This window comes from Cricetulus griseus, chromosome 2, assembly GCF_003668045.3.
Source record: "Cricetulus griseus strain 17A/GY chromosome 2, alternate assembly CriGri-PICRH-1.0, whole genome shotgun sequence".
Taxonomy (NCBI): domain Eukaryota; kingdom Metazoa; phylum Chordata; class Mammalia; order Rodentia; family Cricetidae; genus Cricetulus; species Cricetulus griseus.
This window is the reverse complement of record NC_048595.1, coordinates 331726195-331739222: the sequence shown is the minus strand read 5'-3', so window position 1 is coordinate 331739222 and position 13028 is coordinate 331726195. Positions and strand designations below refer to the sequence as shown.

The window sequence follows — 13028 nt, the reverse complement described above, 5'->3', positions numbered from 1 at the left end:
CCTGAATCATGGCCAGCCTCATCCTTCTCCAGCAGTGCTCCTCACAGTTCACACCCTGAATCATGACCAGCCTCATCCTTCTCCAGCAGTGCTCTCACAGTTCACACCCTGAATCATGACCAGCCTCATCCTTCTCCAGCAGTGCTCCTCACAGTTCACACCCTGAATCATGGCCAGCCTCATCCTTCTCCAGCAGTGCTCCTCACAGTTCACACCCCGAATCATGACCAGCCTCATCCTTCTCCAGCAGTGCTCCTCACAGTTCACTCCCCTGAATCATGGCCAGCCTCATCCTTCTCCAGCAGTGCTCCTCACAGTTCACACCCTGAATCATGACCAGCCTCATCCTTCTCCAGCAGTGCTCCTCACAGTTCACACCCTGAATCATGACCAGCCTCATCCTTCTCCAGCAGTGCTCCTCACAGTTCACACCCTGAATCATGGCCAGCCTCATCCTTCTCCAGCAGTGCTCCTCACAGTTCACACCCTGAATCATGGCCAGCCTCATCCTTCTCCAGCAGTGCTCCTCACAGTTCACACCCTGAATCATGACCAGCCTCATCCTTCTCCAGCAGTGCTCCTCACAGTTCACACCCTGAATCATGGCCAGCCTCATCCTTCTCCAGCAGTGCTCCTCACAGTTCACACCCTGAATCATGACCAGCCTCATCCTTCTCCAGCAGTGCTCCTCACAGTTCACACCCTGAATCATGACCAGCCTCATCCTTCTCCAGAAGTGCTCCTCACAGTTCACACCCCGAATCATGGCCAGCCTCATCCTTCTCCAGCAGTGCTCCTCACAGTTCACACCCTGAATCATGACCAGCCTCATCCTTCTCCAGCAGTGCTCCTCACAGTTCACACCCTGAATCATGACCAGCCTCATCCTTCTCCAGCAGTGCTCTCACAGTTCACACCCTGAATCATGACCAGCCTCATCCTTCTCCAGCAGTGCTCCTCACAGTTCACTCCCCGAATCATGACCAGCCTCATCGTTCTCAGATGGACATCTGAGTGTGTTGTCTCCTTGCCCAATGTCTCTCTACGCTACAGAGAAAAGCTAACATTTCTGAATTTGGTGCAAATTGTTTGGTGCAAAAAGTTTGTCAAGAATCAGTCTCTCTCTTATTATTTGTCACCTGGCATGCCATGAAACATAGATAGCCATGCAGAAACATCGTTTTAGGAGGCCCTCCCCTGGTGTACACTGCTAAGTTCACATAACTATTACTTCTCTTTCTTCTCCTACCCTAATCTCTTGACCCTGCTTACTAGTTTGGCTTACTTATCAGCTTCAAATCCAATGGGGAAAACTTTACGATACATCCCACCTCTGCCTAGCATCAGGGAACACTGATAATGCCTTTAAAAAAAAAAATCCTAGATGGGAATTTAATTGCCTTTTTGATCAGTGGACTACATGCCCAGCCAGACTACTGTCCAGTCACTGTCACTCTAGTATATAATGGCAAGTGTCCAAAAATTGGGCAGAAAGAGCTACATTTTTATCTTCCCCAAAAAACATCTTGCCTTGCTTTTTCCTGATGAGCAATGCTACCTTAGTTGCTCTTTTCCTCACCTACAACCATTCTTCCATTATTGTATTGAATGCAGACTCATCTTTTCATCTCATTGGCAGCAGAGGAAGAGTTAGGGAGTGCTGATGGCCTAGGTAGGGCTTCTCAACCTGTTGATGATGGCATTTGGGGTTAGGTAACCCCTTGCTGTGGGAACTGTCTTGCAACCCACAGAGTATTTACTGCCATCACTATAATGGTTATTATATAAGCCAGAAGCATCCTCACCTAGCTATGATAGCCAAAATGTCTTCAGATATTGCCAGTGTTCACACCCTCTACATGGGGCAAAATAGCTCCTGTTTTAAAAAACAAACAAACAAACAAACAAATAAAAACCCACTCTACTTGGAGCTGGAAAGAGGGCTTAGCAGTTAAGATTGGTGACTGCTCTTCCAGAGGACATGGGTTAGATTCCCAGAACCTACATGACTGCTAACAAACACCTCTAACTCCAGTTCCAGGAGACCTGATGCCCTCTTCTGGCACAGATATATATGCAGACAAATATGACACATAAAATAAAAATAAATCTCAAAAGAATTTTTTTTCAACTCAGAAAACATGATACAAAGCAAAGACCAATGGTCCCCCAAACTGTCTATCCTTCAGGTGACAAGTGGTGAGATGAGGAAGTTCAGTGTACATTACTAGTGCTGTTGAGGGAGCATATGAGCAACATAGTCAGCTGGAGTGACACTGCAAGGGAGGACAGCACTCAGTGGCACTCAGGAGAATCCACTGTGTTACAGGACAAGAATTCCCCAGACTCTGGGATTAGTTTACATTAGCATTTTTGTGAGCTTGTGTTGGGAATCAAATCTCAGGGCTTGGCATGAGATCCTAGGCCATGCTTGGCAGGCCACATAGTTAACCTTTATATAGCAGCTCCTTAGAACCTCAGCTCAAGAAAAGAAACAACTTGACCCAGTCCTCCACCCACAGGCTCAGTCACCTAGGCAACCCTTCCTGGACTCATAAACTCTTTACCCTGCCAAACATCCTCTTTGTGGCTTCCTAATATCCTGCCTACACTAACACCTGGCTCACAAACAACCCATTCTACCCCTCCCCATATCCTGCTCTGCCGGCTATATAAGCTAGCCTGAGAAAAGTAAAGTTTGCCACTTGATCAGAATCCTGTCTTGTGGTCGTTCTTTCTGCGTCTCTTGTCCCCATTCCCTATCCTTGACTCTCTTGCCCCAGGTTGATGTCCTGTAGGTCGGGACAAGCTTGATTTGTTCTGTTGTGACTGAAAAGAACAGAACAAGTGATACAGGATATAGCTACTTCATGATAAATTTTTTTTTCCAAAAAAAGAGACGAGTATTTCAACTTGAAATAAACATACTACTGAAGTACTATGTTACAAACTGAATGAGCCGGTAGAGGCCACAGTAAGTGTGTAGGACACTGGCAAGACTGGGAGGCAAGGAGGAAATAGAGACACTTAATATAATACCTACCTGTGGTTGACACAACGTTGTCCGGGCTTTCGCTGCAGAGCTTGGACAACAGGCTGCTCTTCCCAGAGCCTGTGAGACCTATGCAAACCAAATCATATTCAGGGCGCGCAGGCGGTGGTCCCTTGCAGCAAAGTGCTCGAAAACACTGCAGAGAGAGAGAAATATGGAGGCAAACCTTAGTGATATTTAAAACAACTATAAAAATAGTAAGGTGCAACTAAATACCCCATCAATTTTAAGTAGGAATACAGTATCTTCAGGTAGAGACACCTGGGCCATAGCACTTTGGCAAAGTAATCAACACTCCTGTCAGCAGCCATGAAACATGTTTGTGCTACCACCCTGCTAGCTATGGCAGAAGCACTGGGCAAAGGGTTCTAACAGCATCCCCTTAGTGCCATCACTTTAACCTACCCAAGAGGAAACTACATAAAGTCAATCTCAGAAGCATCCTGCACCATACCTAGTATGTTTTCTAAAATACCACTGTGTCAAAAGTCAGGGACTAAGGAGCCGCTTCTGGCGAAGAATCAGAAGACATAATATGAATTGCAACACGTCTTAGATTAGATCCTGAATTGGGAGGAAGAAAGTGCCATAAATGACATTATTGGGACAATAGTGAGGACTGAATATAGACTGCATATTAGATAACAGTGTTGCATAAGGTTAAATTTCCTGAATTAAATAACTGTGCTGTCATTATGTAAGGGAAAGTCGTTGTTCTGCGGAAACATGCTTCAGTACTTGGAGGTGAAGGGTCTTGAAATCTGCAATTAACTGGCTCAGAAACAGTCTAAGTCTCTTACTCCCTCCACCTCCATCTGGCGGGGAGTTCAATAAATCAAATGTGGAAAAACACTAACCAGTGAGGCTGAGTTAAGAGCCCTAAGACTCTGCTTCAGTTCTAGAACTTCTATTTGGGTCAGAGGCTGCTGGGCATTGAACTCAGGGCTTTGCATATGCAGAGTTAACGATGTACCCCTGAGCTCTTAGTCTTACTATTCTGATGTCAGCTCAAAAGAAAAGTCACCTTACATCACTAAAGAATTCATGTTACAGCTCTGCCTTCCTTGGTCTTCATTTGTGTCCAGGATAACTGACCTCAGTTCTATGAACTGTAATATGGTTTCTGAACCACACACATTCGTAATCTTCATGAGTAAAGACAAAGAGATCTGACTGACAGACTGTCATTCACAAAGTGCTTGATACTTCAATTTACCTTAGATTCATTTAAGATCCTGACTATGAACCAGCTCTCCAGAGTCTGAAGTATTCCCAATATTTGTTTGATATGAACATTAATTCATACAAGAGACTAGAAGTGAAAGTTTGGAGGGAGGGAGGAAGGGAAAGAGGGAAGGAAGGAGGGAGACTTCTCCCATTTTACTGTCTGAACCCATAGAGGAAAAGACCTATGAAAACCTTTGTGTTGATTCCTCTCATTCAGATAAAATCTGAGTCCAACTTGGCTTTTATGATCTCATAGTCAAGCCTGATTACTCCTCTCCCTCATTTCTAACACCTCAACAAGTCTAGTCCATATGACCTCTGAAACAGCTCTGGAGTCTATTGGCTTCTCTCGCCTTGGGCTGTAGTCACCTGGACACCAACACTCTCTCAATGCTTCCAGGAATATTTATTCTTGCCTCCTGTTAGCCACAGACTGTTCATAAAAACAAAAGCCATTCTATAGCCTTAATCTTCCTCAGTGACTTCCCCAACTCGTGGGCATAAACTCTTCATCATGTACTATAAGGGCATCCAGACAAGTTCCAGCCAACACTGACAGCCTTGTTTCCACCACTGTTTCCTAGCCTTGCTGAACATCTGTCACTTGAGGCATTCCCCTATGCTGTTCCCTCTCTTCCATACTGCTGGCTTCGCCGACTCATCAGCTCTTTGGTTTCAGCTTAACCACTATTTCCTCAGAGCAGTCGGCTCTGATCTGAGACTGCATTAGCAACTAATGTCAAGCTCTCACAGCATGTTTGCGAATTCATCATACAGACAATTATGGTTTCTTATTCACCACCAGACTGTGGGAACCACGTGTGTCCAATTTTGTCTCCTATCCCCAGTGCTTGGCAGTGGATAAGGCAAAGAAGCTACCCTCAATAAATCACTGTTGGATGGAGAATGAATGACATTTAGGTTTCACCTAAAAAAGAGAAAAGAAAGCACAAAGGCTAATAGGATGTTTGATCTATGCTTGCTGGGCCGCCTATGTTTAAAAAGAACAGCGTCAAAATAAGAGAAACCCTTGACTTTTACACTTGAACATCAGAAGTTACCCAAGTTCTTAAAGACCAGTTTTGATGGGCAAGATCTACTTTCTCAGTACACTAAAGATTCCTTTTACCCCAAGTTCATTTCCCCCAGTTTTTTCAGAGGTTTTTTGCTGACTTCTGGTAAACAATTTTATGATCCATATTCTACACAGATTTATTAAACTGTAATCATATTTCCTCTCTTCTTTTCAAGTCTGAGGAGTTCTAATTATTTCAGTCTGCCTTCCTATGGTTACCCCTCCTACCCCTTCATCTTAGTCATTCTTCTTTGGCCTGACTTTAGTTCTATTATTCCTTTTCCTACAAGATTAACAAACACAACAGTAAACAGCCATCTACATGCCAACACATCACTTTCTGGACTCACATGAAGACTGGCTCACACTGTCTGCAACTCTTCTTTGTCCACAAAGAAACAGGCCCCTTAGACTTCTGATGAGTCTTTCCTACAAACACATCTCCCCATGGGCATATATATTTCCTTGAAGGTAGCAGCTGTGTACATTAAGAGGGGTCTTCTATGTTTAGCTACAACAGACTGTTGGGTCTTTGCTTGGGGAAACAAGGAAGGACTCCATTTCTGCTCTAGAAGCTGGCCCCTGACTCACTCAGCTCCTCTTCTGTAGTTCCGAAGGACTAACTCCTAGAGGACAGTGCCTACTACTGGACCAAATTACCACAAATATTACATACATAGTGAAACATGTGAGGCTATAGGAATGGTTGACTGAAAAAGGTGCTCACCACCAAATGTAATGACCTCAGTTCATTCTCTGGAACCCACGTGGTAGAGAGAACTGCTTTCCACCAGTTATCTTCTGACCTTTATATATATGCTGTGACATGCATACCTACCCTTACAAATAAATAAATGTAATTTAAAAAGCAAAATGTGAGCAACTGTTATATAACCTTGCTTAAATTATTCATTAGCCAATATCATTCTACATACATTGTCCCAAAGTTATAAATTTCATCTTCATGCTCTCTTTAAAATCCAGAACACAGCAACTTTATACCCAAGCCCACCAGTATCTGCATCACCTTTTAATTCATGTCAGGAAACCTCAGACACTCTGACATAAAAGACAATGTTATTCTGCCTCTTTTTTTCTCTTGCGTTCTTCCAAGTAGTGTCAGCTTCATTCCCATGGCTCTACTCACACAGCCTGCAATGTCGCCCAACATGACAATGCCCTGTGCACACCCTCATCCCTGTCCCAAATCCCCAGCTCTATAGTCCCAAGTGTTCTGATGGAACCCAAACTTCATCCAAATTAAAAAAAAAAAAAAAGAAAAAAGAAAAAAAAAAAAAAAGCTTCATCCCTCCCCAAACTCAGCCTGGGGAAATACAGCATTTTAGTAAGGAAAGGCTAGACTGGCAGTTCTTACAAGAAATATTTAAAACAAATCCCAGAGCCCTAGGAATACATATGTATTGAAAATAAATGTCATGGTTAACAGAGAAAGTGTTATATTTTGAGCCAACAAAACAGAACTTTTAAGTATGTGCCATTTCAAATCTGGGAGGAATGTTCATGCTTTTTAAGTCAGCTCCCAAAACTGCACAGAGTTGTCATTTGTTTCTTGTTTTAAAACCTAATGAAGCTTTGCATCTTATAGTCAATTTACTTAAAATTACTCACTCTGGCCTCTAGACTATACTGTACCAAAGTTCATTGTGTTTGTCTCCTACAGCAGTTCTGGCATTGTTAAGGGTAAGCCCCTTTCACTGCCCTACAATGCGAGACACAATGCTGTCGGCAGTCCTGACAGCGAGCGGCAAACTCGGGCTTCATTCCCAGGCCAGACACTGAGGCATTGTGTGACTCTGCTCAAGCCCCATAAACCTATCCATGCTTCAGCTTCCCCATGATTAACCAGTAACATTTAACACTATCTGCCACTTCCTTTCTTCAGGAGGATGTTAGGAGGCATGAGTTCAATGCTTTAAGCTCCTAAGAAAGGTGCCAGACGGACAAATAACTGTTCATCGTGATGCTCATTTTCCTAAGGTATCTTGGCTGCTAGTTAGCTTCCTTGGGCAAGGGTCTGGCAGCCCGACACACAGCCCAGCCTGGAGCCCCTTCTGTAAGCTCAGAGCAGCCGCCTCATATTCTCATCCCCACCCTAGCTCAACCCAAGTTCTGCACACAAAATCCAAGGCCCCATGAAGCAGGAAACAAAGAACAGAGCAGTCTGAATTATAATCACACTCTGGCGGCTAACACCATCACCGTCTCCCTTGCTTAGACTATTTCAGCCTTTTTCCCATAGGATTGGTTATTGCTTGTTCCTTTTTGAAAGGAGGAAGGAGACTATGTGTATCAAGAATAAATTAATCAAGAACAAGTAAAATTGTAAGGGAAAAACTCAGGGCTTGGATTGTAGTCTGGTAGCTGGCCCTATAGCAAGATAGTAAAGGTCGTAAGCTTTGTCCATTTATGTTGGGGACAGTGTTAGACATTTGGCAGATGTGCCAGTGCTATGAAGACAGTAGGTACTTGCTGAATCTCTACATTACAAACCAGCACTGCAAAGTACTAATTCAGAATTTAGCTATGCATTTCACTGGCACTTGAAGACACTGGCTATCCTTCAAATCACACACTAGTCCCTCAAACAGTGTGAACACTTGGCCTTCTTATTACTATGATCTTGTCCACCAGGTGGAAAGTCCTGCCCATCTCTGTCTACTTGGTGTGCCCCTACTGGAAGTACTGCTCAGAGGGACTTCTTCCACCCCCTCCCCCGTTCCTCGGTGCTATGTACACTGCCAGCACTACAGGTAAAACTGCATTTACCAGCTGATAAAAATATTCACTCAAACCCAGGACATATCCATTTTTGGTCTCATTACTAGTTCTAAAAGATTTCTGAGGGTGGCCAGGCATCAAAACAGCAAGAGAATTGTCCTGCCACCACATATTTCTGGGTGAGAGGCTTGCTGGAAAGCCTCCTGCCCTGGCATTAGCCCCATGCACTGCCAGGATTTCCTACCATTCCTGTGGCATGAAATTCCCAGCCTTGTGGGACATGGCATTTGTTTCAATCAATGCTCTGTTTTCACCATGAATACAAGATTTTATTCGGAGCACGATTCCAATTTGATTGAAGCTCTATAGTTGCTGGAAATTTTTCTTCAGTCAGCTTCAGGTCTTCCCCCAGACACACAGACACTGCCCAAACCACAGTTTCTTCCCTATTTAAGTATGGGCCATACCAGACCAAAAGCAAATCTAATAACTTCTGTAACAGACACACACACACACACACACACACACACACACACACACACACACACACACACACACACACAGAGGCACATGCACGCATGAACGCATGTGCATATGGGTGAAGCTGAAAACAGCACCCAAGAAATGCTCGATTGATTCGTGAAACTGCTTTGAGTCAAGGCTGTACCTTATAACAAGAGAAAACTCACTTCTATGTCTCATGCAGCCTGTCTTCAAAATCAGAAAGAAGCAGGTGGATATTATTTCTAAAGTTTTTTCTTTTTAAAAATTATTTAAATATTTTACAAACATGCCTGTGCACCACGTGCATGCCTTCTGTCTGTGGAGGGACATTAATTTCTAAAACTGTTGTCTTTATTGTTTTATTTGGTTTTTTTTCCCCTTCATTTTATTTGCAGCCCTGGAGATTGAACTTGGGGCTTCAGAAGTGCCCACAATAATCAAATACGAGTCTGTCTTTTGAAAATGTAACCCAATACAAGATACAAATCAATGCCAAATGTGTGGCAGGATGTGTCTGAACCACTTAAGTTCTGCAGAAGAGAGACATTAGGATCAGGATGACTGGATACCCACATAAGTAGAAAGAGAGAGAGAGAGAGAGAGAGAGAGAGAGAGAGAGAGAGAGAGAGAGAGAGAGAGAGAGAAACTAGGCAGTTAATACTATTGAACACACAAATATAAGTGATTTGTGTGAATTAATTCAATGATTTTAAGACCAGAAAACTGGGGCTCAAAGAAGTGAGGTGACTTATCTCCCAGGAACAGGGTTCAGATTCCAGAGTTGCTACAGAACCGGGGGTGTCTGGAAATCTAGGTCTCTCACATCTTAGAGTGCGTTGTGGAGGAGCAACTTAAGGTCACTCTCTCAAGGGTGACCCAGGGAAGATGAAGTACCAGGGTGCTACTAAGTGGCAGGGCAGGGGCTGTTTAGCTCCTCTACAATCCTGGCTCATGCCCTGGCGTCCTCAGGAACTGCTACATCCAGAGCCTAGGACCAGAACATATAATGGGATGTTTCAGTTGTTTTGAAGAAGTCGGAGAGCTCTGGAGATGAGACACAACTTACATTCTTTCTTCCCCTGCATTGTCCCCTTTACTGCTCATGTGCCTTCCATTCCAGGCAAGGAGCAGTGATACTATGTGATGCGCCCTATCTCCATCCATCTCTTCCTGTGCTTGCTCCACTAACCCTCTAATTAGGGAACAGAGAAGGAGGAGAGAGGTTTGGTCAGCTTGTTTCTTTCCTTTAAGCCCTTTTTGTCCTTGGAAAGAGAAGCTCATGCTGGACACATACTTCTGATTCTACAAAGAGAAATGTGTCTGTTGGATAGTGGAACAGACAACAACGGAACAGTCTTCCCGTTACTGCCCTTAAAATATATATGCTTATAAATTTTGCTTTGATAAAGTAAGCTAATAAGAAAGACAAATGAAGGTGATTGAGGGAGTGATATGGGAAAGAGATGCATGAAAAACTCAGGTCTCACAGAAATGCATTGCAAAGGCAATGATCGAAGAGGAATGTGCATTCTTTCAGCCAGTCTCTATTTGTGAGGAGAGAAATGAATGTCAAACACGTCCCACAATCTTGGAAGCCTCTGAGTGCCTGCAAACAAGTGAGAAGAGTGCAAGATCAAAATGGCACCAAATGCAGCAAAAATACTAAGCAGGCAGACAGAATACTGTCGCCCTTGACCACCAGACAGCTTGGGAGACTTCCCTGCATTGCATCAAAAGCAATCCACCTTTTGAGGTGAAAAATCCCACTGCCCTTTAAAAGCCTAGTGAGAAAAACAATAAGCTGTTTTCATAGAAGATGGGTCAAACCTTCAGGCCATGTAGGCTGGGAGCTCACAGATGAAGGCCCTGGTCCGGAATTGTCCCAGGGCTGGGGCTTCTGGCCAATACATCACACTGCCTCGGGACACTAAGTCTGTCTTTGCAGTACCCTTTGTATTTCTCAATCCACATTCCTTTTTTGGGGTGAAATACTCCATTATTTCTGCTTTGTTCTGGGCTGTCTCCTGTCTCTGTCCCTATTAACTCGTGGCAACAAAAGAAACAAACAGAAGCAGGGGATTTCATGCTTAGTAGCTATAGACATTGGCCTCACGGCTTTGCAGAGGGGCAGACATCTGAGCCTCTGAATGGAAGAGAGTGCCGCCACGCAGAGGCAGCAGACCAGGGGCCCACGTGGCTCCCAGTCTGCACATCCGTCATCCTTGATCAGGAGTATTCACCAGCCTGATACGGGTGTTTCAAGATTAACCAAAAGTGAGTTTTAAAAGTTAGGGCATGTATGGGACAACTAGATTTAAAGAGACCAATTCAAGATTCTCATATATTCCTGGCTATGCAGAATTGTAGATCTGTCACACTATTTACAGATCAGAGGAATTAAAGTCAAAAAGAAAGAAACTAAGAGATTCAAAAAGAAAGCTAAGTTGGAAATACATGTGTTTCTTATTTTTAATATAGGATTTTTATCTTGTAATAGTTTGACAGGAAATCTAATTTTTAAGTATAAACTTTTATAATGACAGAATTATTTAATAAAAACAGCAATGAAATCCCTACACATGGCTATCTGTAATAGAACTCATGCTTTATATAGATGCTGTCACAAACATCTCCCAATCAGGGCTTCACCTATTTCAGTTTTAGAACATATACTACTTTTTCCCTAATGAATAAAGAAATACAAATTTAGTTAAGAGTGAAACACTAATACATTTTATATAAACCTCATTATGTGAACAGAATGTTTCTCAACAGAAAGTAGATCTTAAAAACACAAAACCACTTTAAACATTACTTACCAGGGGCATCATTCTCTATTTTATGTATTTGGAACAAGTCAGGTCATGGAAACATTTAAAGAGAATGGGCTCCCTGGGTTTTTGTCCTTCAGATGGACTGAAGTGTCACCCAAAGCTCCTTAGGAAGGAACTCTTTGAACAAAGTACGTTCATTATCCTCTTAGTGCCATGGCACTTCAGACCAAGAGGCTTGCAACACCCAAGAAGAAAATGAATTAAACTAATTTTTTTTTAAATGTGTAGTTCTTAACAGGAATAATCTATTCTCTTGCTTAAGTCTTTGGGCTCCATAAAAAATGAAGCTCATTCCCACATATTCCATGGGCCATCAATTCCTATAGATCTGTCTGTCCACCTCTGCCATCCACCTCTGCCACTCACACTCCCACTGTCCTCAGGACAAAGTACGGTATCCCCTGATATCATCACCTCAAACATTACCCACTTCCATCTCCAAAAGGCTGTGATCTCTCTAAACACAAAACCCTTTCCGGACTTCAAATATTCTTGAGGCCACCTGCATTCATAAGGGTAATATTCAAATTCTTTATAACAATCTTTTTGATTTGGCCTTGGCTATCATTTCTAGTTCCATGATATGTCTGTAAATCATCTAAAACAGGATTTGACGCATAAAAAAGACCTGACAAGAATAATACTTCATGGGGCTAGAAACATGGCACAGCGGTTAAGAGCACTGACTGTTCTTCCAGAGGACCTGGGTTCAATTCCCAGCACCCACATGGCAGCTCAAGTGTCTGTAACTCTTAAGATCTGACACTGTCACACAAATACATGCAGGCAAAACACTAATGCACACAAAACAAAAAATAAATCATAAAATATATTTAAAAAAGAATCATACTGGTTGTTCATACTGTATACTTGAACTCCCATGGACACCACATACTCGGTTACTGGCTCCAGGTCATCTAAAGAGACTGTCACTCCCCACCATCTTTCACATTTTTCAAAGTTCAGCTCAACATTCTTACCTCTTATAACTCCTGTGACCCTCAGTCTAATTTAAATGGCATCTGCTATATTCCACTGGCATCTTTTCTCTTTTACTATCGTAACACCTACTATACTGTCAAGTTCATTTGCTGGCCATCATCCCCTACTAGATTTTGAGCACTTGAATGAAGGCCCTAATTCAACTTTGAAACTTGATGTCTGATCCAGCATCCAATTAACCACAGGGCAGGGGTTCCCCAGTAACTCTACCACTTTGATTAAATGCATGTCAGATAACCCTGAAATGAAGGGTCCCATAGCCACCAGGACAAGTTATTTCACTGATGGCCATCACCCAATCTAGGAAATAAGATCAAGTCTCGAGATCACTGAAGTAATATACAAGGCATTATTTACCAAATAAAAGCATAATGTACAATAGATAATTGGTATCATTATTATTATTAAAATGAGGGTTTTTTTTTTCACTTAGAACAGGGTTTTCCTAAACAAAACAAAAAAAACCACTGATTTCTATTACCAATCAGGATTTTTTCATAACATACAGTTAAATATAATCCATGGTTAGGGTTTATTTACTCATCCATTTGATCAAATAGCTGATATAACACCAAATACTAATGCTGCCTAATAA

General features: G+C 42.7%; 1 protein-coding gene across 4 annotated transcripts in view; it reads right to left on the bottom strand.

Annotated features, from left to right (window-relative positions):
• The window catches only part of Arl15 (ADP ribosylation factor like GTPase 15), a 369445-nt gene that overhangs the window by 241926 nt on the left and 114491 nt on the right, over positions 1-13028 (bottom strand). For all 4 annotated transcript variants that reach the window (XM_027401436.2, XM_027401437.2, XM_027401438.2 and 1 more), the window contains one exon: positions 3044-3188. In XM_027401436.2, coding sequence (XP_027257237.2) covers positions 3044-3188 — 145 coding nt within the window. The remainder of the gene's footprint in view (positions 1-3043; positions 3189-13028) is intronic.